This window comes from Bactrocera dorsalis, unplaced genomic scaffold, assembly GCF_023373825.1.
Source record: "Bactrocera dorsalis isolate Fly_Bdor unplaced genomic scaffold, ASM2337382v1 BdCtg337, whole genome shotgun sequence".
Classification (NCBI taxonomy): Eukaryota; Metazoa; Arthropoda; class Insecta; order Diptera; family Tephritidae; genus Bactrocera; species Bactrocera dorsalis.
In genome coordinates this window covers 1-25,000 of record NW_026038388.1, presented here as the reverse complement: position 1 = coordinate 25,000, position 25,000 = coordinate 1, and the positions used below count along the sequence as shown (strand labels likewise).

The window sequence follows — 25,000 nt, the reverse complement described above, 5'->3', positions numbered from 1 at the left end:
GAAATGTTTTTATTGTTATTGTAAGGACAAAATTCTGCCGAGCGCACAGTCCTTGACCGGATAAAAAATTATATTTGCATAGATCTCCATTGGAAACCCCAAAGAAAAGAATCCACAGTCGTTATTTAGATGTAAACAAATGACCTTATAAGTTTATTTATAGTAGGTATACGAAAAGACAACACGAATTGTATCCTTAATAAAACTAGAACAATGAAATGTTGAATTCCTTCATAATATTTAACATAATTAATGTTTCTCTCAAACGATTTTTGACATTATGACAATTTTATTAGAAGCTAATTGTATCATATATAAAACAATGAATTAAAAAACTAATACAAAACTGCAATGGATTTCTGTGCCGTTACTAAGCCTAATACACATATTATTTCGTCTATGTTTATATTCTAGTCACGAGTACGAAGACCCCACACTGATGTGCGGCGTGTGCCCACTGTCGGTCTAGCCACCGAACTATGTATGAATTTATTAATTCCTATATTGGGAAAGTTTTGCTCTAGCAATTCCATTCCAGTCTCTGAGAGCATACCAAATATGTCGAGATAGGTTAGTGTGGGCAAGTTGTTTAGCTCCCTAAAACAAAAGCAATCGTAAGTGTTTGGCATACATTAATATAGACAGACACATCTACTTACATATAGGCAGAGGCAGGGATAAGGTAGCAGCGCGAAAGTGACAAGTATTCAAGCATTTTAAATCGGCAAATAATGTTAATGACATTGCCGGTCAATGCAGTGCAATCAGAAAAATCGATTTCTAAAAGTTGTGGACATCGTTTAGCTAAGCTCGCCACATCTGCAAATAGAAATGGCAAATATATTAGACATTAATTCTCAAACCATTAGCTGATTTGTTATTATATTGTGAAAACTTACGAGAATCATATAATGTTTTACGGCAACCTGCCATATTTAATCGCAAGAGATTTGGTGTAACATTTGTCACCACCGATGTAACGGCATCTACAGACAGATTGGTCCAAGAAATATTTAGGCTGTTTAAATTTTTCAATGATTCCATTATCTTGCGTACACTCCATGCCTCCAATCCAATACACATGGCTAGGTTTAGTGCCTCTAAGTTGGTATTCTTTGCAATTTCATTGCAAATTTCATCGTTAATTGGTACATGCTCCAAGCTGAGCTTTTTCAATTGACGACAGCGTGATAATAGCATCTTGAGTGAGGGCTTTGCAACCGATACCATACTAAGATCTAAATACTGTAACTTTGATTCGAATTTTGGTTCGGCGTGTAGAAAGTCACTATCGAAAACGGGATGACTCAGCTGAAAATTAATCAAATATATGTAGATATATTGAGAACATTTCGAAAAAATAAAAATGGCACTCACCTCAGCTTGGGCCAAACGCATTATGACAACACCGCGGGTGAGAATATTTTCCAGAGCACCTGCACGCAAGTGACGTCCCCCTAAATCCAAACGTGTCCACAGTGATTCATCGCTGGCACATCTATTAAACCGTCGACAAACATAACTGCAACGTATAAGTGCTTTCTTCGGCAACCATTTGAAAATTTGTAAAATTATCTCATCCGATAGTGTGCTAAAATGATCTTTGCCATCGGAAATATGATCCCGCAACTGTTGCTGTCTAAACAAAAAGAAGTTATCATATACAACCATAGGCGGTTGTTGTTCGTTTGCCGCTTGCGATGTTCGATTTTGACTTTTATTTTGAATTTGAGTATTCTGTTGTTGTTGTTGCTGCTGCCGCTGTTGTTGTCTGAGAAGTGATTGTTTACTTGTTGAAGGCATACACATGTAACTATTTGGCGATGACCCACTATTATTATTAAAAGCATTTGAAGTATTAATAGTCGCTACACCCATATTCATACTCTGTAAAAAATGTATTAAAACATAATTTTTGTCATTTTTCAACTGATTGCAAGAATACCTGTTGCGGTTGAATATGTTGTGTAGCACTTCGAGATGCACGAATGTTGCTGTTTCCTGACACAATAGCCAAAGGACTACGAGTGCTTCTTCCAGCAGAAGGCGAATTCGAATTTGAATTTGTTGTGTAGGGTGGGGGGGCGATTGCCGTTGTATGCGGTGATGAGCTGTTGGTAGGATTCCCCGCACCCATACCAAGTATAGCCACCTTCCTATATGGAAGTAATACCTTATCTCCGCTTTGTTGTTGCGAATTCAGTTTATTATTTTTATCACCATATGAATCCATTACGATGTTATTATTGTTACTGCAATGCTGGCTTATATTAATACAATCTGTTTCAATGAGTCCTCTGCCCGGAGTGGCTATTGTTGTATTATCGCTAGTGTCACTGTTAAAAGTACTGTCTAAGGTATTATCTAGTGTGCGATAGGTCGTATAACGTTGGTGGCACATCTTTGGCGCATCCAAATTAGGAGTGACTCCATTAGAATTTTCATCTGCACTGGCGCTCAACACTAATGCTATGGCAGAAGCGGCAGATGACGAGCTTTCTTCCGAGTCGAGCATTCCAATGCCCATCTCGTCCAAATGTTCGCTTGTAAGAACGGTTGGGGATGAGTTCGAGTCAAGCTTAGCAATTTTCCAATTTGTGACTGGGTTAGTTTTGACGCGTTTTCTGTAAATAATTTTCTTTTTTTTATTTATTTTACTGTAACCTTATATATGGTTTATCATTAGTTTATTTTTGTCAGAAGATTATAACCAAGCACGATTGTACACATATCACACGTTAATTGGTTAAGGTCACAAACCTCTGATTTAATTAATCAGCAGAAATGCTTTTGAAAAATTAGTAAATGTTTGCTCTATTTTCTACTGTTGCATGAAATGCAATATTAAAGATAAAGCTGAAAGTCAATGACTTTTGGAAAAGACGGTCTATGGAAATACGTGACAAGCACTTGCAGGATGTATATTTTTTCTCGAAATCACTTTTATATACTCAGCATATAATTTATTTGAGTTTGTAACTGTGCAATAATTCACTTATAAACTTAAAAATGCATTTGTTGTACACCAATTAAACAGATACGACAAAAAATGCACCGTGTTTTGTTTGACAACAAGTATATTTGATGGATGGTGGAGTCTACCACTGACTGTCATTCGGCAGCGATCGGCTATCTTCCCTCCTGCCCATATTCGTTGACAAACACACAAACACAAATGCATTGTATACAAAACCAAAACACTACACACCCACATTGAGCGCCACCACTTTTTGCGGCGAACTGTGTTTAATACGCACTGTCGGCTGACACGTTGCCGCCAATGTGCGCCAACGCTGTCACTTCTGTCACATATTTGCGCCATTTCTTGGGTAATTTTTTATTCAAACTACACCACCCAACAACACCAGTACATATGTTTTATGAATGAGGCTCTTCTATCAAAGATTTAACACATTTTAAAAAGAATTTCCTTTACCTTGTTGTCGGACATAAATTTTCAATATTATCTGTCTCTTTCAATTTTTTATTACTCATTGTATAAATAAATTTTCACTTTATTTTTTAAAACTTTAATTTTCTTGCTAAATATCACAAAGCAAATTTCGCTGCGAGTGAAATTTTACAATCAACAAGTGCAAGATTGCCAACTTTTCTGCATTCCAGCCATTAGGGCTTCCATCACGTTTAAAATAGTTTAGAAATCCACTATGTCCAATAGGGTAATCCAGAGTGTTTAGTGTTAGTTGGTTTTATTGCGTGCAAAAGATTGTAGTCTCATTAATTTGCGAAAAAAGAAATTTTTGAATTAGCACAATCATAAATAGAAAAGTTGAATGCAGTGGCAATTGGCCAAAAAATATTTTTAAATTTAATTGAAATTGACTAGGTCCGTGTGGTAATATCAAAAAGTTCAAAAAATTGCCACCACACATACCATTCCACCACACGATGTTTGTATACAAAAATTGTGGCGAATCGATTGCTTTGTTGAGTTATGTTGGTACTCATATCCCTTACTTTTGCTGACAAGATCGACCACTTTGAATTTGTGATTAATTTTTGACAGCTGCTTTCCTTGGACGTATTTTGGTTCGTCTTAAATTTTGGCAAAAAATTTTCCAAAAAACGGCTCAAGGAATCTGTATACAATTTTAGGTAAAAAACAAAAGCAAATGCGCAAGCGCATTCCGAATGTTGACTGTGGAGTATTGTGAAGTTACTTTGAACAAAGGCACCGTTTATCGGCGACGAAGAGAGTGTTGGATACCCAATCACTCAAAGAAAAGATAATAACATTAATTAAGTGTAGAAAATAGTATCGGCCAATCGTCGAATCCCCATCAGAGAAATTTCTGATAAACTAAACATATCAATTGCTACGTGCCATTTGATTTTAGCCAATGATTTGGGATTAGTCAAATTTTGCACCCTTCTTCAAATTTCGTGTTTCTCTGTTCATTTTTTTTTAACTAAAGTATTACTCGCAAGGAAACTGCTTTTTATTTACTTTATTCACTGAAATTTTAATCAAGTTCTGCTAGGTAACTTGGAATATATACATGAGTTTATTCTGGTAAAGTACATCAAACTGCTTTAGGTAAGGAACCCTTTAATATTGAAAAAAATCACGATCACTATTTTGTGATGTACCCTGGCTTTCAAATCTACAAAATTTATGTCTAGATAACGGTATTTATGCATATAAAATGACTTGGAATAGAATAATAACGTAACTTTATTCTATTACATTCCTTTTCTGCTCATCTCAGTTTTACAGTCTCCCTGTGTTGTGTATTGTGAATGTAGTTGACCATTTACTAGAAGAGGCATACGTTATTTTCAGCTGCATCCAGATAAATCTCATATTAAATGTATACAGCAATATGAAATATATAGCAATGCAGAAAATAAACAAACGTTAATTAAATTATCAAGAAGGTATATTTTCATACTATCAGAATCTGTACTACTGCATCGTAATTGAATCAATCGGTATGTGGGTGTACGAGTAATACTAAGACGTACGAAAAACAGGGAAAATTGTTAAAATATAAACAAATTGTAAAATAAACGAATTTATAAAGAACTAACCGAATATGAAGCCGTCCAAACATCGACTGTCCAGCTTGGCAGAAGATATCACCATACCGGAGGATGCACCGTTTCGAGCCCGCTTGCACTCACTATTTGGTCAGATAGAAAAAGAATTTGAACTGTTATATTTGGAAAATTTAAGTTGTATGTATTATAAATTCTTTATTCAAGTAATTTTAGTTATACGAATAATTGTAAATTAAATAGTGCAAGAGAAACTCGATCACTGCATGAGCAAAGATCTGATTAGCTCATATGAACGCTCAGCTGGAGTAATTGCTGCAGGTGGTAGCGGCACGAACATTATTGCAGGAAATACATCGAATACGGGCCTAACTAGTACGATCCAAACAAATGTTACATCCGCCTTAGGACATGATGATGGAGATTCTACCGCACTTGCTTCAATTATTGGTGGTGGCGGAAGTAAGGGTCTCAAAGCAAAATTTACATCAAGCAGTAACAAAGTGAAAGCCAGCAATAAAATTAAAGCGCAAACGAGTCGAATTGTATCAAGCTTCAAGGCACAAACAGTGGTTAGCCAAGTAACGCGAGAATTCTGTGGGCATAAGGATGGAGTTTGGCAAGTGACTGCCAAGGTTGGTCAGCCCATTATAGGCACAGCATCAGCAGACCATACCGCGTGCATTTGGGGTATCGAAAATGGTCGATGCCTTCTACAATATCAAGGACATGCTGGCTCTGTGAATTCAGTAAAGTTTCATCAGAATCGCGACTTAGTATTAACAGGTAGTGGCGATGGCACAGCACACATTTGGCAAGCAGCTGTTAACTGGGAATCTTCCAAGTAATTTCCAATATATATTCATTAAATTTAAAACTGCTAATGAGTAAATAAATATATTCATATGATAACTACAGGAGAGGTCATTCCTCAGAGGAAGAGCTCGACGACAGTGATGAACAAGTGGAAGATCGAGATCGCGTTGACACATTGCGCACTCCTTTGTGCGAGTTTACTGGTCTGGGCGGGCATTCATCCGTGGTAGTGGCTGCTGATTGGTTGCCCAGCATGGATCATAGGCAAATAATAACAGGTAGCTGGGACCGTACAGCAATTTTGTGGGACGTAGAATCTCGCGAGCCCGTGCAGACTCTTACTGGACACGACCATGAATTAACACACGTCTCGGCACATGCTTCGCAACGATTAGTGGTTACAGCATCACGCGACTCAACTTTTCGACTTTGGGACTTTCGCTATGAAATTCCCGCTGTATCGGTATTTCAGGGACACACAGAGTAAGTAAAACATTATAAATGTAATAAATTTATTACATTTTATTTATATGAATGATTTAGAAGCGTAACGTCAACTGTATTTGCGCGCGATGATAAAGTAGTGTCTGGATCGGATGATCGCACAGTCAAAGTTTGGGAATTACGAAATATGCGTTCTGCTCTGGCGACTATACGTACGGATTCCTCTGTAAATCGTTTAGCTGTCTCAAGCGCCGGGATTATTGCAATACCACATGACAACAGGCAAATACGTTTGTTCGATTTGAATGGTCAACGTGTGGCGCGATTACCACGAACGAGCCGACAGGTTTGAATTAAAATATTGTTGCATGTAAGAAATCATTTTAAAATTTCTGCGCTATTCTAGGGTCACCGTCGTATGGTATCTTCCGTAGCTTGGGCTGAAGATCCGTTATTCAATTGTGATTTATTTTCATGTGGCTTTGATAGGCGCGTTTTTGGGTGGTCCATAATTTTACCGAAAGAAAATTGAAAGTCACTAAAAGTTTAAACCATTGTTTATTACGAATTTCAAATTAATTACGGTTATTGTGTGGAAAAAAGGAATTTATTTATTTAATCTGTGTGTAGATGAATACCCGTAGATGTAATTACTGTGAAGATGTCCTACTTATCGTCATCAAGATTTTTTGTAATTGTTCTAATTAGCAACAGCATTGAACTGTGAGAAAATATAGACTCTATACACTTAATTAATTATGAATTTTTAAAATTAATCTCCGTTAATATTTAAATTGCTAAAAGTAATTTTTTTATATTATTTTAAAGCATCTATATATTTGAATGAATATAAAAATTGGGAATATATCTATTTGTTTCATATGTATACAACCTCATACATATTAAAAATCTTATCAATGTTGTATATTTCTGAAATTTTCCCGACATCTTTTTACTTTTATTGATATGTTTACTAAAAATATATTTCCTCCGAATGCCAAGCTGGTTTAACCTATGAAAGTATTGCGAATGCAAAAAGTTGGAGCCAAGTGTTTCAATACAAAATATATATACACACGAATATATCGAATATTACGTTTATCATTTATTATGTACATATTATAAATATACATAACAGCATACATACAAATGCATATATCATTTATAAAATGCTACTATTACGATTTTAATATACACCCATAAATATTTACGTCTGGATGTGTATTGATTAGTAAACGTTATTTAATACATATAAAAATACAGATTTCTTAGAAATGTAGCACTACTATTAGCGTAAACGCACTTGGAAATATTGGTTTAGCTTATGCTCTAGGAAAATTGTTATTTACATAAATGTTAAATAAAAAGAATTGTGTGTAATGAATTGAAAATTTTCGAGTAAAGCTTAGTTAATTTTATGTTCTGTTTATTTGTGTCAAAGCCACAAAACATTCACCAAATAATTTTGTAGTGGTAGAATTACGCCGAGTTTAGTAGTTGTCCAGGAATAAATATGCATCTACTTTGGTTACATGGATTTTCTATGCCATGCTATAGGTGTTTTGAAACCACAATATGCTGTTATTGTAAGGTGTATGGGTCATCCCGGTTACGTTTTAATGGTTTCCTTTACACGAGTATTCAATTCATTTGCCTCATTAATATCAAACTAAAAACGTACAAATTTGAGCACTATTAATCCGGCTAGTATACACATTTCTAAAATTATAATGACCACCAAAATTAATTTATTATAAAGCACTTCGCGTCGTAGTTTTTTAATAACGCTTCCTGATTGCACAATGTCTGCGTCTGCATCTTGAAGCCGCCGTGTAGAACGCAATAGAGATTCTCGTTGCTCATTTAACTCAGATAATACCTAAATTAAAGAAAATTGATTGCATTTTATTATAGTTTCCTTATACATTTCTACATACTTCAGTGCCTATCTGTTCAGTTTCGATTGCAACTTGATTGGATCGCTGTATGCTCGCAGAGCTTCGCTCAAGGATATCGTAGCTGTTTGCTACTAATTGAGATTGCGTTGTATTTTGTCGCTCTGTAGACTTTTGCCAATTGTAAGGGCCCGACATTTTTAATAGTATACGTCGAATTACTTAGTAAATGACAACCTTTTTTTAATAAAATGATTAGCACTTGATAATAAAAACAATCAGCTGTTGTATTGTTTTGAAATCAATTTGATATTATTGCCAGATCGTTTAGGTTAGTTATATTTGACATAAGTTATTCTCATTAAATTAGGGGTATTCTCTTGCTCTTGCAAGATTGCAGATTGCAAAAATACTACACCAAAATATACAAGGGCACGAGAGCACCCATTGCAGAATCTAGTGATATATGAGCGACTGATTCAGTCAATTTATTGTAAATGACTATTGTGCATGGCTATTGTGAATTAGAGCACCTTCTGCATGCATTTTTAACAAAAAAAACTGTAACAAAACTTTATAATTTAAATAGAAATTATAAAATCTAATTAAAATTTACCTTTCTTAACAATTTAACGACGTAATATGTCTTTATGTAAAATGGCAACTACAACAGGGTTGCAATTTTATTTTTGCGTGACATTGCACGCTAATATACACGGGTTTTGGTCTGACATATTTCACAGCCCTTGCAAATATTTTTCTGCGTGTGTTTGTTGTTGTGCCGTTGTAAATTTGCAATGCTTGCACCGTGCACCGGGTTTTGCAAGAGCAAGAGAATACCCCTATTGTTTATCTGTTTTTATTTGTAATTTTTTTTTTTAATTTTTTGTTATTTAAAATTATGCTTTGATAGTTGTTAGAGTTTGAACCATTTTTTTATAAAAATAGTGCACTTTGTTTGACTATCTCTAATTAATAGTTAGTGAGAATACAACCCTTCAATTCTTAACCCTTGCCACGGCAGCACGAACAATTGAAAAGCAGTGGCAAGTAAACAAAAATAATTCTTGACACATTTACATTTTTATATTTATGAATAAGTAAAATTATTGTTTTTCTAAAATTTAGAAACAATCAGGTATTGGCATTAACAAAAAGTCATTAAGTAGAAATCACAATGCGAAAAACTTGGGTCAAACGTGAAAATATCTATTATAAACCATTCTATAAGCAAAAGTCCAAGATGTTCTTATTAGGAGTATTCCTATTAGGCATAGTGTTTATAATCTATCAAGCTTTTTCCATAAATCAATTGCATAGTGCAAGTACGCCATGGAGTTTAGAAGGTACGATGAAAGGACTTCGCAAGAAGCATTTGGAAGTGATAAAATCTCTTGGACGAAAACAAAGTGATGACTACGATGAAGGAGGAGGCGGCGGAGACGGAGTTGCGGCATTAGAAATGAATTCTCCGGATGATTCTATAAAAATTATACGGTAAGTTTATATAAAAAAAAGTTTATTTTTCTCATTTCTCATCAGCATTGTTTTAATAGCGGCATTCGTCTGTTTGATTATGATTCATATAAACCAAATTTCGACGGCAAGTTTCGCTGTTTGGACGGTAGTAAAGAAGTGCTATTTGAACGTGTCAATGATGACTTTTGCGACTGTTTTTCCGATGGAAGTGATGAGCCCAGCACAAACGCTTGTCAAAATGGAAGGTTTTATTGTAAATACCAAAAACGACACATCACGGGGCGCGGCGTAGACGTATTTGTACACAGTAGTCGTGTTAATGATGGCATCTGCGATTGCTGCGATGGCAGCGATGAATGGTTGACAATTAGCTGTACAATTAAATGTACACAATAAATATATATATTGTGTCTGTAATGCACCACAATTTAGTTATCGGTTATATTAGTGTTAGAAACAATACTCTTAAAAAGGCAAATAATGCTATAGACAGTTAGTGTAATTAATGTAGATTTAGTTTAAAATAAATAGGATTTTGAATCGAATATGTTAAAAGATGCTGTGCATTAAAAAAAATCGCCTTATAAGTCTGTCTAATTTGCATTTGTGAATAAATTAGCTTCTATACTCAAAAAAAAAAAAAATATCATAGATTGTATATTCAAAATTTTCCAATTATTAAGTACTAGGGCATTGAATTATGTGTGATTAGATTTTGTAATGATAATAAAGATTATAACTTATTTATTCCAGTATTTAATTTAGAAGCAATTTTTCTTTTGGGTAGTTGGGTACATGTATTACCAAATATGCGTACTTACGTGCATTTGAAAATAAATTCTTTAAAAAATTTAACGAAAACGACCATTTTACGCTAATAAGTTATATTTGAAATATATCAGGAATATTCTCAAACAAAAATTATAGATAACTTAATATATTTTCTTCAGTTGACAATTATAAATTATATTTCCACTTTGCTTTCAATTATTTTTCTTCTTAATATAATTTGTATTATTACGAGTTATTAATCTCAAAAGGGCTTACGTCGGGAGTAAATTCTTCATATATGTATGTATGTAGATAGAGCCCATTTTGAAATTAAGTCCACTAATGTATAATATATGTTATTTTACATTTGATTTAATTTTTTAAGAGAAATAGTTATTTCGCACACATATTATATCAAGCATCGCTAAATCTATACTTGTAATTTTGTAAATGTTTTCAGACATATTTTCAATAAGCCAAATGTATATACAAATAAAAATATTTTCTTACTTACGAATAATTTTTGAAACAAATACATAAATATCGACAATGGCTTGGGCTTGGTTTGGTTAGCATTTTAAATATGGCAATTTTGAACTGCAAATTCGAAAAGGTACATTTATCATGAAAGTAAACTTATAACTTATATATGTATATTCATTAGCATTTAGCAAAGTTTTATTTTGTTTAATAATCTATTTTTCAATTAGAGTGAATTTATATTTCGATGCTTTTTATGGCGTAATTTTACAAGTATATTTCTGTGTGCGTATTTATAGTGTTTTCATCATTTTAAGTGGTAGCTGAAGTGAAGTGTGTAAAAGTAAAATTGGAAAATATTAACGCTTATTATTATCAATTAAAGAAACTTTGAACAAACTGAATCACACTAGAAAAATAGAACCGCAAATCCCATATAACAAATAAAGGGAATAAAGGCATGAAGACAACAATAGCTTCCACAAATAGTAAAGTTCAAAAAGTTCTAAAAAAAAACTGAATTTTAGCAAATGTTTAGCCATATAAACCACCATTAAAAAATACCAAATTCGAGAAACAAAGCTTAAGAAATGGTAATAAAAGCATATAAAATCAGTCAACGTTAGGTATCCATTCCAGCGACAGTAGGGTCGAATCGGGCAGAGTTTTCATCCAACTCGTTGGCATAGCTCAAAAATAATTTTGAATATTTGTATAAAACAATAAAAGTAAAGTGGAACGACGATAATGATTAAACAAAGTATGGTGGATGTCTAACCACGAACAAATACAATTCTTTAATGTTTTTCTACACGAAATTGCAGTCGACCGATTTTACAGTCATTGCACCACAGTAATTGTGTTTATTGATATTTAACACAAAAAATTATTATTCGTGTTAATACTTTTTTATCACATATACATACATGCAGGCCTGTTCCTTTATATGTAGGTACGTGACCACATTTATATTGCTGTACATTAGGTTCTGTTGGATTTATTGAATTATTTTTTGACGAAATAATTGTCAAATTATAAAAGTATTAGTTGAGTTGATCACACCGTAGTAGCTGTTGGTAAAAATGGGTTTGTAACGGTGGTTGCTTTGCAACAGGTATACATGTATGAACGTGAATTTGTAAAACTCGTCTTTTATTTTGGCAAAACAGAGCAAATTTTTACAATCCTTTACAAATTAAGTACTTTTTTTTTTTTAAGAGACGCCTAGTTCAGAGTGATGCTCATAATTTTTATACTAGCTATCTGCTACAAACACATGAGTATTTATTTTTATGTTATTTGTGAAATCACATTTTTAAGGAAATATTATATTTTTATTGCGAATCTGCTGAATGAGTTACTTTAGTTTTTTTAATATGAAGTGCAATAAACATTTATTATCTTTGCTAATCTGCAAGGGATTTAAAAATAATTTTTGTGAATTTTGATACATTTATGGAAATATTTGATGATGCTATTGTAAGACCTGACTCATGACTGTCAGGTCTACTATAATAAGTTAAATTCTTTTTTTTTTAATTTTTTACTTTATGCAAAAAAGAAAAATATGCATATTTAAATATAATATAAAGGAATATATTTTATTATATAAAATGAATACTTTAATGTGGGACAAATGTTAAACAAACTGTATATAAAATTTATGTATGAATAATTTTAAATTTAAATGGAATTGGAAGCATACTCATTTTTCGTTACCGAACAAAAAGGCTAGGAATTATGCAAATATAGTAAAAAAAAACAAAAAAAAATATGAAGAAAATAGTGTTTATCTTTATACAGTTGAAGTATGCAAATGAAAATATTGTTTATTGGAAAGACTCTGAAATCAATAGAATTTATTAATAGCAATTACTTATAATGTATTCTTAAAGTTTATATGTTTTGTGCATTACGTCGATATAATTTTTGTAGGACCTATTTCTTCTTCAACTAAACTTTGAAATTTTTTTTGACGTGCAGTGCAAGAGTTTCACAACTACCACAACTTTATATGTATATGTAATAATATATACTTGATGGCGTTCAAGATAATGTAGTTTTTAACTCTTGTAAAAAATATCTATACAATTGATTGCAAATGTGGTTATAACGAAGGGCTACGGGTAGTCACAATTTAAAAAAAAAAGGTTCATAACTTAGAAATAGACCTTGAAGTAAATCCGAAATATAAAAAATAGTGCGTGATAAATTTTTTTTTTAATTTCGATTTTTTTTGGAAACAACTAACTGTTGGTTGAAAAGAAAAAAAATATTGAAAAAAAAAATTAAAATACTAATTTTTCGTGACCTTGACTATACCCTACCCCACCAAATGATAATTAATGTTTATAAGTTGAGCAAATAATATTATTGTTTGCAGTACTTGTATATGGTTGTGAGAAGTTCAAACATAATATTAAAATTTTAATATCTTTTCTCTTAGTTGTATTTAAATAAGAATAAATTTATTTTTTTTTAGCAAAAGCAGTTTTTGTTTGCGAATTTGTTGATTATAAGTAAATATTCTTAAAAGGATGCATTCTAAATAAGAGGTGAATAAATAATAGAAAATTAAGACAAATATAAATGTCTAAAGAAATTGCACTGGTTAATGGTGATTAATGTGTATAAAAAACTTGATCTGTGACAGATTTATCAAAAATTATAAAAATGTATGGATTTGAATTAAATATACATAGCAACCTACCTAGAATAGAGCTAACGCTTAAATTTAGTGCACCAAATACTCTTTGATAGCAATACTTAAATTAAATGTAGCCTAATATTAAAAATTCATGTAAACCATTTTCTGGTTCTTTCTCCACGGCAAGGTCATTGGTCTCAGTGGGAGAAAGACTTGTACAGCATTTAAATTGTTTATGAATGTGTTCATAGCACTTATGCCTAACAATGAATATAAATCAAGTTAAACTATTCTGTTGACATACTTTTTACATACACATTCATTCTTTTAGACCCAATGTCTGCCAATTATAAATTACAATTAAAATTTAAATCGAATTTGTTGTATTATTATGCTTTTAGATTATGGGAATCGCCATTAAAATAAACTTTTCTTAACATACTAAATTACAACACAAAACTAATTGATAAATAATAACTTAGCAGAGCACGAGGGACCGGTAATTGCGTATGTGCACAAATATATATGTATATATTTATGCTTACGCATATATTTGCATGATTCCTTAGTGCCCGTTGCATTTAACGACAAGTCTGGTGATGCAGAAGTCTACCTTTTGCACGCGAATAATGGTGAATTTTAGTTGGTTGCCCTCTGTGTTGGTGCTGACGTTGATTGGGTCTTGGTCGAACTCTCTGCAAATTTGGCGCTTTTTGGCGTTGACGGTTATGTATAGCTGCTGTTGTGGTTGTAGCTGTAGCTGGTATGCTTGTGTTTTGTGGAAAATGTCGCGTATAATTATTTACAATTGATGTGGTTGCTATGTCGAGAAATGTGAAATTCGATGGTGTAGCGACTACAGGTTGATGTTGTTGAGGGTGCTGCTGTTGCTGCTGCAGTAATGGCTGTTGTGGTTGTGGCGATACATGCATTACTTTCTTTGACGTCGTTGCCGATGTGCTGCTGGTCGGTGCTGCAGCCGCTGCTGCTACCCTACGCAAATGTAAACGGCCAACATTGCGACGACGATGGTGTCACTTCGCTCCACTATTGCTTGCCTTGCCCAACTCTGAACGATTTGTATTGTTAAGCTGTGTTTGTTGTTGTTGTTGTTGTTGTAACTGTTCATTAATTTGAATGTTACTTGAAGATTGCTGCAGCGGCTGCAGAGCCGATGCTTGTTGCTGCTGCTGCTGTGCTGTTTGCTGTTGTTGTTGCATTTGTAATTGCTGTTGCTGATTTAGCGTATGTATGTGCTGGCAAAAAGCCTGTAATACCTCAAAATGTGTCATTAAATTCGCTGTTTGACTATCATAGTGTAGATGACGCGTGATCGGTGCTCCTAAGCGTCGTAGCATGTCTGTGAAAATTTTCTCCTCCTTTCGTATCCACGGCCGACGATCATCCTGCACTTGATATGGTGTCAAATGTACATGAATATTCATGCCTGTGTGTGGTAAAATTAATATTTATTATAAGAAACAGTTAATTTGCATTATTTTGTAAGTACCCATTCTTGTTAGTGTTTCCAGCAGGCTTCTGGACGTAATCCATGTGTTCTTTTGGCCACCATGCCCACCATCGAGCCAATACATATCTTTGATGCGTGAAAGCAAACGTATCATTGTACTATCATCCGGTGTTAGAGTTTTTAAGTAGTGAAATTCATAAATGAACTGCAATAAAAATAAGGCATTAGTTATTTACTAATACTTGGAAGCTTGTGGAATAATATGCAACATAATAGTTATGCCTCTAAAAATACTCATCATTATATATATACATATATATATTGTATATACCGAAATTCGGTTACACCTTCACAAATAAAACCGTTTCCATACAAGAACTTCAGTTTAACGGGTCGGTTTGTATGTGAGCTCTATGCTATAGTGATCTGATATTGTACTTGGGAAGAAAAATACGTGTGTAAATCTTCAGATATATATTTCAAAAGGGACTAGACTATATATAAATTTTATAGGGTCTCCGTTTGCATCGCGTGTTACAAACTTCGGGGCAAACTGAATATACCCTCTTCAGGGAACAAAATGCTATAGAGCAGGGTAAAAAAATGCTAACCAACATAACTATTTTAAAAGAGTGTTTTTAAAGGCATTACTTGCAGGTGTGAAAGGTAATATATTTTCAGATTTTTACACCAAATGTGACTCACTTGATTGAGGACCACACATCCTTTGCTGAAGCCAATTAGAACCAGCTTCGCTTTGTCTAAATTCAAATTCTCTCTCCACCACAAAGGATTGCTATTTTGTCGGGTGAGTTGTTGCGATTGTGCTTGTGTTACACACTCGTTACTGTTGTTACTACCACCACCAATATTATTGAAATGTGCGTTATTAGTTTGCGCTTGATGAGCGGTAGATTGTAGAGGAGCCTTTTGAGTGCTATGTGGAGTTGTGGTCGTTGATGCTATGTTACTGTTAGCGGCATTATTTGCCGATGCTGTAACGCCTCCTCCGCTACTATTACTGGCGCTATTAACTCCACCACCTGTGCCAGCACCGGTGACAATTGGAAATATTACTGCGCCATCTGCATCGACAGTTACGTTCTCTTGAACTTGTAATATATCTATATCCATGTCTTGATTATTATCATTCAATGCTGATGAGGAGGCGGACGTGTCAGTCGATGCTGTGGAGAGCGTAGATGATACCAATGCGGCGGCAGCAGCCACAGCAGCAGCAGCGGCGGCTGCTTGAGCAGCCTGGTCCATTATCTCATTTTCGGGTATGGAGATCAGTCGTTGAGAAAGATTTTGAAGTAATCTGTAAAAAAAAATTACAAAACGAATAAATTTTTAATGATAGGTATATCATTATTAGGTCTGTATTTGATGGCAACTTACTTTTCTAAATGTTGTAAAGCGTGGTTCATTGGAGTATGGTCGGGAACACCAGCGTTATTACCACGTACGAAATTGTCGAAACAACTAAAAGTTTTGAACTCCATTCTGTGTTCACAATAGAAAATAAAAATACTTTAATTATGCTATCACAATAAAAATGCGCTATAGAATTAAGGTTCGTTGTTTACCTTACAGGCCGGATGACAATGATATGTGCGCGCGGAAAAGCCTCACGTAGCAGTATGGCAGAGTTCTCTAAGTTGTATTTCATGTAGCCGCGACTATCTCGGTTCGTTTCCATGCTCTCCGGAAAGTCCTAAAACAAGAAGAAGGCGAATCTTATACATATAATTTAATGTTTCGGAACACTTTTCCTAATTTTTTTCCAAAAAGAAAATGTAAATACGTACATACAAGTTTCAGTCTCATTTTAACGATTGTCGAAGTTAAGACTGATTGCGTGTAACATTCGTCAATCAAATTTCTGCTCAATTCGCTTAGTTTAAAAAAAAAGTATTATTTTTACTAAATTTATTGTTATATAACATTTTTATACCACTATTTTATTTAAATTTGTATATTATAATGGCGAACATACCTGTACGTCTCCGCCGAAGTAAACAACGGCAGTTGAATCTTCAGCATTCTCGCTGCCTGTCGGCCGTATCGGTGGACAATAGACAATATCATTTGCCCGGTTTTGGAAGCCAGTAACGGCAAAAATACGAAATGGGCCAGCTGATGTGCTCGGTGTGCATAGACGATCCGTACTGCCGCCTAGCATTACCCCGAAGTTTGTGACCCTTTTTTGTAGTTTCAAAAAATGTTCAATGATTGCCTGTAAAAACAAAATTTGTATAATCAACCACAAGACTGTTGTTCAATCGAATATAATTTTATATACATATATAACGGTATATTGCAGTTGGAAGACGCAGCTTTAAGGCCCTTGGATCCATTTTTCCAGGGCCCAGAATATTGGGCTTTATCAATATGCGGGAGCTAGATGAGTCTTTGTGGTTTAGAAGAGAGCTCAATAGACCTAAGGTCGCGGTGCATTCCTTGTTTAATAATCAATCAATCAATACTGAGTCTTGAAATATTTTTTTGCACGGATTGTAAAACTTTTTGAACTTGAATAATTTGAGCTCTACAATTGCTGTCCTAAGTTTAAAAATACATAACAGATGAAACATATCCCTGTGTAGCATACTTAAGGCAATAATTATTTTGTAAATACATACAAATATAGCTATACTATATATTAATGAGTTATAAATATAATGTAGAATTTGTATTTTTCTTTCGTTTTATGTAGGTTACATAGTCTATTTAAAAATTGCTTATGGGGAAATATATACATTTCAAAAATGTGAATATAGATATTGAATTTGTTTACCGAACCATTATTGATAATTAATTCCTCTTCCCAACTCCTCTTCAGTTTGATGTGCGCCACTATATAAATACTTGTTGTGTTTCTTTTTTCATTAAATATAAATCAAACAGTTTTGAAAGCTCATTCGCATACCCCACTTAGTCAGTAATTACCCCAAATTGTAAATATTTATTTTTATAAACACAATTCATTTTTTCTTAGTGGACTGTCTTTGACCACTTAAGCACTTTCGTTGTCGATGAAACAATAACTAAACAAAATTAAACCTACACACTCGCGATAGGTACGCCGATATCACACTCACTCACACTAAACACTCTGTATAAATGTTTCAATATATATATACGCATAAATTTAGGTAAATGTCTTGAGAGTTGTTTAGTAGTAGTCTTCGTCATAGTATTCTCGTGTTCCACAACATCCCATAAATCGAGCACGTGTATCCTCCAAGCATAGTTTGGTATCCTCTTTTATCTCCTTTATTTTCATGCGTACCGCCTCTCGCATCAAGTTGTAGCACATGGAAACCAAACCCATGCCTATTAGCATATAGAAAAAATTAATTGCCAATTTTGAATTTTGATCAGTTATTAGTTGCATATTGAACAAGTCTTCGGGGTCAGCAGAGGCATCTTCTTTTATTTTCAGTGATGCTGCATCTATGTCAGCCGCTGTTATCAATGATGCACCAGGCACAAAATCACCAAAACCAATTTTGCATAATGATGTCATGCAGAAGTAGAAAGAGTTTAAAAAAGACCATTTCTCCCAATTCGCAAACATAATAGTGCCTGTTATAATATAGGATATGATTACCCATAGGCACGCAGTTGACGGTACAATGATTTTTTTCCGTTGTAATGCACCTAAACTACCATTTTCGAGTGCATCCAAACGAGATTCATATTTATTACGCTCCTGCGCACATTCATGTAAGCTGCGGTATAGGAACTTGAATGACCGCGCCAACACTTTCCCCATATTAAGGAAATATAGTATATAAAGGGGTATGCCAAAAGTGGCATAAATAACTGTGAAACCTTTGCCCCAAGGTGTACGTGGTACCATATTGCCATAACCGATCATTGTGATGACCGATAAACAGAACATTAATGCCGCCGGAAAGGACCAAATCTGTTCTGGTGTCCGTCCAACATAGCCATTTTTTATTAATGTGGCGATTTCTGTTTGATATTGTTGCAATATATCTAAGGTATTATTTTGCCATTCGCTACGGTCAAAAGTATTAAATTTTTCAGTGATATTCCACATTTTCTCTGCACAATTATGCCGCAGTTCACTGACATAGGCTGTGTTCTCGTCAACGTATTTTCGTTCTATATGCATAAAGGAGAGCGCTCCAAAGATAGCGTAGAGTACAATTAATGCGCCCACACCCACTTGCGTACACATAAAAGTGACGAAATTTCGACAACATCGTTTGACACGCTTTCGCGGTGGGTTGCTGGGAGAGGAGGACGAATTCGAGGATTCGGCGCGACTGTTGTGACGCGAATTTCGCATAGATTTCGACATTTTCGATTTCGTAAACAAACGTCAGAAGGTACAACCAACGTAGTGTCATTTACTTGATTTAATTCGCCATTATATAATTAGCTCATAGCGACGAATGATCAAAGCGTTTGCTAGATTTAATATTCCTTCAAATACGTCAATTATTAAACTGCCAGTATTACAACTACACATATTAGTGCTTCATCACAGTTGCCGTATATATTTTCCATAAATTTCAGAATCACCAAAAATAGATTTAAGCGCGACGTGTTGCACATTAAATTTAACTAAAAATACGATTGAACGCACAACCAACGGTCCTGGTCTGATCGATCTCGTATATCGAACGCAACTAAAGTCAAATGTATTCAAATACATTTGCCTGTCCAGTAACGCTCAGTGATCGAAACTTTTTCTCTCGTTGCATATTATACATTTACAATACAATAATTACGTTTGTTCTTAGCATTTATGTGCCTACGATATATGATTTTTGTTTACATATTGATCCCAACGAGCTCCCATTGATATTAAATTGGGAAAAACGCGTGCATTTCGTGCATAGCTGCAAGATGTAAAAAACAAAAATCTATAATTAAGAGTTTTCAACAAAATATTTTATAATTACCTCAAAAAGAATTTATTCTTTACAATATTTAGAAAATACCATATGAACATATATATAGTGTATTTATATATGTACATACATATATTTTTGTATGCTTTTGTACAAAACGAAAATTTTTATGAAAAAATAAAAATTATAAATACTGTGCCACTTTCCGAAGCGTTTACCGCAGTGTTTAACTGACACATATTTGTGCTATTCTTGCCGCTCAAGATGACTTAGAGCACAATTGACTTGTTGCTCGCTTGAAATTCACATTGAAATACAATTAGGACATTAATTGTACTTCTCTCAAAACTAATCTTAACTTATTCATCCTTTAAATTTCTATATGTATTAAATTAATTTATTAGTTTAAACCTTTAGGTACTTGAGTTACCTAAATATATCAGTATGCTCACATATACACACCTACATCATATAAGTATGTATGAATAATGCTTATTACATTATTTGATTTTAGATATTCATCGGTTCAGTTTCTTTTACACTCCCTTAAATTGAATCATTTATTTACAAGACTTTGGCAGAATTGACCAGATCAAACCAGATATTTTCATAGGGTGCCTTGGATATTAATCCGTACCAAATTACACGAAAATATCTCTTAAATGAAAAAGTTTTGCATACAAGGAGATGATTTTGATCGTTCAGTTGGTATGACAGCTATATTCTATAGAAGTTCGATATCGGCGATTCCGAGAAATGAGCAGTTTCGTCTCAGTGAGTTATGAACGTTATGGCAAATTTAATATACCCTGTTCGCGGTAAAGAAATTGATTGAAGAAGTTCGATATCGGCGATTCCGAGAAATGAGCAGTTTCGTCTCAGTGAGTTATGAACGTTATGGCAAATTTAATATACCCTGTTCGCGGTAAAGAAATTGATTGATCAATTGATTCCAAGTCTTACTAAAATTGTGACTATAATTACACTACGAAACAAATCTGAAAGAAAAATATGGAATATATCAAGTAAAGCTTTTTTAGTCAATTTAGTTGTTGTTGTGGCAGAATTCTGTTGAGTTAACCTTCCTTGGCCGGATAAAAGTCCGCGTCCTTTCCGGCTACGTAGATGCGGCTGTCGTGGAAGCGGTAGTATATTGAGTAAATGGTGGTGGTTTGATCTATACACTGCTTGACCACAATTCAAAAAAACCTACGTATTGGGAATTTTTTTCATTTTTGGTTTTAGCATCACAGTCGCGAAATTACTGTAAACTAGTGTTACATATCTTAAGGATAGCTTTCGACGTAAGGCACAGACATAAATGTAAGGATAATCTTGGAAGCCCGACGACCGATTATCCCTCTTTCCACGAACACCTGAGTTACATATATAAAATTAACAAAATATTAATACTAATTTTTATATTTACCATGGTATAAATATATGAATAACGAAATCCTACTGTCAACAAAGCCAGCTGTTTAGCCCTTAATGGTTTGTTTTTATCTCTTTATAATATTTTCAAATCAGATTATTGAATAATCAATTCCGATATGTTTCACCGTCAATAGTAAATGGAGTTGTTATTTTACAAAACAAATACGAAATCTAATTGAAATTAATTTTACGTATATATGAATGACATTGAAAATATCTACACTTTTTCACTCTTCACTATTTTGCTTTTTACACTGGAATACGGCGAATATTAAAGTCAGCATAATCTATATTCACACATATGTATCTGTGCGAAGAAATATATATCAAAGTACATATGCTAATTATTAGCAGATTTGGAGGTGAACACGATTCACACCCACTAAGATTAACTGCAGTAATCCTTAAGAGAGGCGATGTCACTCCTAAATATTGTTCATCAATTTTACATAAACGTTTTTGCCAGACATTGGTGCATTATAAAATTTTACACTGAAATCACCACAAATGGTGGCGCGCTGTACTTTTCACTACCCACTCGACGGTAAATGAGGTGCGCACTGACAGAAACAATGCAAGTGAATAAGTGAAAATGGAATGGAAACAGAACGCGACAAACAATTTTTTCACACCATCAATGAGCAATTTTTGGCACTACTATAGGGAGGGGGCAATAGCAGGTTGAGGGTACATTAGCGGGTTAACTTGTAATTTACAATAATAAATCAGTAAACCTTATTTTCACATATAATCATATTTTGGCTTGTGGCCAAAGCCGGCGCTAGAAATTAATGCATTAGCAAACTTTGAATGTAAATAACTTACGGCGTTTGTTATACACCAATGAGAATAATCTCTGTATGTATGCGCTTCGCCCTCCCTTTAGCAGAAGTCGCAGAAAAATCACCAATGCAGTTTGCTGCAAATTTTACAAATAATGCGAAAATTTCACTTTTCTTGACATCTGTCTTTAAAATATTATCAATTTCATGAAGAACATACACAATATTACAACTTTAAACAAATTATAGTTTTTTTCACACAATATTGCGCCCGAATTTCAACAAAAATTCGCAGTTTTCTTTTTATGAGATTTTCTCGTTTCTTTCTTAAACTGGAAATGCATCGTTCATTCCATAATACCGAAATCCATCGATTTCGTTCTGTCAACGGAACTGCTGTCATTTTAGACAGAGAGCGTAAATTACGATATACGTTCTCGGATTTAGATAAAAATACTGCACTATTAACAAGAAATGAAAACGGTTTATATACAATTTAATTTTAAAATAAGTAAGCTATTTAAGTATACTTTATTGATATTTAAAAAGGATTTTCCAAGTAGCGATGGATATTTGCATTCGGTTTACGTAAATAATGTCGGAAAAAGATAAATTACAATAGCATATTTTGATTTTGTTCCCCCATTGTTTTTTTGATATATCAACAATCAACTTTGACATATAGTATTTAATCTAATAAGTTATGTTTTTAAGAAGTACAGTTCTAATATCTGCCTAATATCTTATATAATTTTAACAATGGGGTTTTAAATTTTTTTGCTAATGTACGTGTGTATTACTTTTTATAATGGCTACATTTCGTTTATTTCCTGTCATTTAATCAACGGAACTGCCGTATTACACTAATGCGCACTGCAATACCAACATGCCAAAAAGATTGGAAGTTTCATGGGAAGCTTCCAGCGGCGCTGTGGAACTGGTAAGTCATTCGTATAACAAAGCTGTATATATACATACATATGTACAATATATACAACGTCCAAGAAAATTCTTTGAAAATATTAGTTGTAAAGAGGATCTAAGTGGAAGAGTAAAACCTTAAACATACAGGTAACAAAAAGGGCAACGAAATGTACAAAAAAGACGTCGTTTTCATTCCGAATACGTTACGTACGCTGCACAACAATATCCAGTTCTATATTCATAGTGATATTTATAAAAGTATAAGGACCGTTTTTTCAATGTTTGGTTAGCCGCCATCGTTCAGTTAGGTTCTGGTAAAAAAATGTTTCTGTCGATAATTTTAAATATTCTACTTAGTCTTGCGATATATTCTACTACAAAGTTTATAATGCATACAACAAGAATAAGTAGTGTCTACTCATAATTGTTGTAGCGACAGAAAACATTCCTGAAGTAATTTGAATAAATGTTGTCGGATTAATAGTGCTGGGGGTGATAAAAATCTCGCTACGTAGACCGAACTGAATATATGCTTCTAAAATGATCTTCTATGAGAAAATGTAATAAAGCAGTTTGTGTATGCAAATACCAAACGCATCGCCCTATATATGATTTATTTTTCTAAAATTGATGATTTACTTACTGTATCGACTTGGATCATCATAGCTTCAAACAAGGTCAAGTAGATGCCATAATTAACGCATAGCTCGCTTTAAAAAAATGATGGCCTGCAATCATCTTATTGGATGTATGATTTCCGGATATCTGTTTGTCCCGATATTTGAATAAAATCGTTTTGATTATGGCATGTTTACCGCATTGAGGAAATTGGTATTAGTGAATGAAAGAATGCCTGTAGCTTTTTTTGACCTGCCCTATGTTCAATGTACATAATTTATAAAATTCTACAACTTTATTGGTTTTGGACAACAAACTGCTGTGGAAACACAACATGGAAGGAAGAGTGAGAAAAGCTAGCAATGCTTTATATGCGTTTAGACAGATGCTCGGCACAACCTTGGGCTCTCTCTCTCTCTCTCTCTCTCTGGTGTTACACAGCTAATGTTAATGCTCTACTGTGCCGTAGAGTGGTGCACAGCCAGACTACTGTAGTATATTACAAGCTGAGGTCTTGGAAAATCCATGCATTGTCTATACGGCGATCTGGGCAAAAGTATGGTAAAGAAAATGAAAACCCGATGGAACGACCATCATGGACCTCATAAACTTAGTGACTGAACTCCATCTGGAATCGCAATGGACCAAAATGATCTAGGTGTGGCTTATTGACCTAGTAGAATAACCTAACCACCCGCACTGTTAGTTCTGCTTTCTTCAGACTGGACAAGGAAGCAAAGCAAATGGGTCTGGCTGTGAACGAGGGCACGACGAAATATCTCCTGTCATTGAACAAACAGTCGTCGCTCTCGCGATTTGGCTCTCACGTCACATAACTTTAAAGTTGTAGATAATTTCGTCTATCTTGGAACCAGCGTAAACACCACCAAAAATGTCAGCCTGGAAATACAACGCAGGATAACTCTTGCCACCAGGTGCTACATTAAACTGAGTAGGCAATTGAGAAGCAAAGTCCTCTCTCGACGAACAAAAACCAAACTCTATAAGTCACTCATAATTCCCGTCCTGCTATATGGTGCAGAGGCCTGGACGATGGCAACAACTGATGAGTCGACGTTGCGAGTTTTCGAGAGAAAAGTTCTGCGAAAGATTTACGGTCCTTTGCGCGTTGGCCACGGCGAATATCGCATTCGATGGAACGATGAGCTGTACGAGATATACGACGACATTGACATAGTTCAGCGAATTAAAAGACAGCGGCTACGCTGGCTAGGTCATGTTGTCCGAATAGACGAAAACACTCCAGCTCTGAAAGTATTCGACGCAGTACCCGCCGGGGGAAACAGAGGAAGAGGAAGACCTCC

At 34.3% G+C, this 25,000-nt stretch overlaps 6 protein-coding genes across 11 annotated transcripts; 2 read left to right on the top strand and 4 right to left on the bottom strand.

Moving 5' to 3' along the window:
* Window positions 1-121: 121 nt before the first annotated feature.
* Window positions 122-3,594, bottom strand: LOC105224501 (S-phase kinase-associated protein 2). 2 transcript variants are annotated; one of them, XM_011202601.4, is made up of 6 exons: window positions 3,437-3,594; window positions 1,946-2,624; window positions 1,378-1,887; window positions 900-1,311; window positions 660-819; window positions 122-597 (listed from the first exon to the last, which is right to left on the bottom strand). In XM_011202601.4, exons 1-6 carry the CDS (start codon window positions 3,493-3,495, stop codon window positions 411-413), a joined length of 2,007 nt encoding a protein of 668 aa, XP_011200903.2. In that variant the 5' UTR covers window positions 3,496-3,594; the 3' UTR covers window positions 122-410. The 2 variants fall into 2 exon arrangements, with proteins under 2 accessions (XP_011200903.2, XP_011200904.2); XM_011202602.4 differs by lacking the exon at window positions 3,437-3,594 and adding an exon at window positions 2,761-3,103.
* Window positions 3,595-4,779: 1,185 nt separating this feature from the next.
* Window positions 4,780-7,673, top strand: LOC105224498 (WD repeat-containing protein 37). Its single transcript, XM_011202596.4, has 5 exons — window positions 4,780-5,199; window positions 5,263-5,863; window positions 5,938-6,318; window positions 6,379-6,625; window positions 6,686-7,673. The coding sequence occupies exons 1-5, from the start codon at window positions 5,058-5,060 to the stop codon at window positions 6,809-6,811; spliced, it is 1,497 nt and encodes a 498-aa protein (XP_011200898.1). The 5' UTR covers window positions 4,780-5,057; the 3' UTR covers window positions 6,812-7,673.
* LOC105224499 (vesicle transport through interaction with t-SNAREs homolog 1A) lies at window positions 7,365-8,477 on the bottom strand. Its single transcript, XM_011202597.4, has 2 exons — window positions 8,217-8,477; window positions 7,365-8,158 (listed from the first exon to the last, which is right to left on the bottom strand). The coding sequence occupies exons 1-2, from the start codon at window positions 8,370-8,372 to the stop codon at window positions 7,949-7,951; spliced, it is 366 nt and encodes a 121-aa protein (XP_011200899.2). The 5' UTR covers window positions 8,373-8,477; the 3' UTR covers window positions 7,365-7,948.
* Window positions 8,478-9,208: 731 nt separating this feature from the next.
* On the top strand, window positions 9,209-10,408 carry LOC105224497 (uncharacterized). Its single transcript, XM_011202595.4, has 2 exons — window positions 9,209-9,671; window positions 9,731-10,408. The coding sequence occupies exons 1-2, from the start codon at window positions 9,352-9,354 to the stop codon at window positions 10,047-10,049; spliced, it is 639 nt and encodes a 212-aa protein (XP_011200897.2). The 5' UTR covers window positions 9,209-9,351; the 3' UTR covers window positions 10,050-10,408.
* A 112-nt stretch (window positions 10,409-10,520) lies between these two features.
* Window positions 10,521-22,316, bottom strand: LOC105224495 (uncharacterized). 5 transcript variants are annotated; one of them, XM_011202594.4, is made up of 7 exons: window positions 22,177-22,316; window positions 17,022-17,261; window positions 16,612-16,739; window positions 16,424-16,528; window positions 15,728-16,343; window positions 15,062-15,227; window positions 10,521-14,998 (listed from the first exon to the last, which is right to left on the bottom strand). In XM_011202594.4, the coding sequence occupies exons 2-7, from the start codon at window positions 17,205-17,207 to the stop codon at window positions 14,586-14,588; spliced, it is 1,614 nt and encodes a 537-aa protein (XP_011200896.2). In that variant the 5' UTR covers window positions 17,208-17,261; window positions 22,177-22,316; the 3' UTR covers window positions 10,521-14,585. The 5 variants fall into 5 exon arrangements, with proteins under 5 accessions (XP_011200896.2, XP_019845183.2, XP_019845184.2 ...); XM_019989624.3 differs by lacking the exon at window positions 22,177-22,316 and adding an exon at window positions 21,344-21,485; XM_019989625.3 differs by lacking the exon at window positions 22,177-22,316 and adding an exon at window positions 17,828-17,967.
* On the bottom strand, window positions 18,077-19,881 carry LOC105224494 (TWiK family of potassium channels protein 18). Its single transcript, XM_019989627.3, has one exon. The coding sequence runs from the start codon at window positions 19,356-19,358 to the stop codon at window positions 18,201-18,203; it is 1,158 nt and encodes a 385-aa protein (XP_019845186.2). The 5' UTR covers window positions 19,359-19,881; the 3' UTR covers window positions 18,077-18,200.
* Window positions 22,317-25,000: the final 2,684 nt, after the last annotated feature.

Coding starts and splice junctions, on each gene's coding strand:
- LOC105224501 (XM_011202601.4), bottom strand. CDS start 3,495: ATGAGTAATAAAAAATTGAAAGAGACAGATAATATTGAAAATTTATGT. Junction 2,625..3,436: donor AATTTATGTCCGACAACAAG/GTAAAGGAAATT, acceptor AATTATTTACAG/AAAACGCGTCAAAACTAACC. Junction 598..659: donor ATCCCTGCCTCTGCCTATAT/GTAAGTAGATGT, acceptor CTTTTGTTTTAG/GGAGCTAAACAACTTGCCCA.
- LOC105224498 (XM_011202596.4), top strand. CDS start 5,058: ATGAAGCCGTCCAAACATCGACTGTCCAGCTTGGCAGAAGATATCACC. Junction 5,200..5,262: donor ATATTTGGAAAATTTAAGTT/GTATGTATTATA, acceptor TAAATTAAATAG/TGCAAGAGAAACTCGATCAC. Junction 6,319..6,378: donor GTATTTCAGGGACACACAGA/GTAAGTAAAACA, acceptor TGAATGATTTAG/AAGCGTAACGTCAACTGTAT.
- LOC105224499 (XM_011202597.4), bottom strand. CDS start 8,372: ATGTCGGGCCCTTACAATTGGCAAAAGTCTACAGAGCGACAAAATACA. Junction 8,159..8,216: donor CTGAACAGATAGGCACTGAA/GTATGTAGAAAT, acceptor TCTTTAATTTAG/GTATTATCTGAGTTAAATGA.
- LOC105224497 (XM_011202595.4), top strand. CDS start 9,352: ATGCGAAAAACTTGGGTCAAACGTGAAAATATCTATTATAAACCATTC. Junction 9,672..9,730: donor GATTCTATAAAAATTATACG/GTAAGTTTATAT, acceptor TTGTTTTAATAG/CGGCATTCGTCTGTTTGATT.
- LOC105224494 (XM_019989627.3), bottom strand. CDS start 19,358: ATGTCGAAATCTATGCGAAATTCGCGTCACAACAGTCGCGCCGAATCC.
- LOC105224495 (XM_019989624.3), bottom strand. Junction 16,740..17,021: donor ACTTCGGCGGAGACGTACAG/GTATGTTCGCCA, acceptor TTCTTGTTTTAG/GACTTTCCGGAGAGCATGGA. Junction 16,529..16,611: donor ATTGTCATCCGGCCTGTAAG/GTAAACAACGAA, acceptor TTGTGAACACAG/AATGGAGTTCAAAACTTTTA.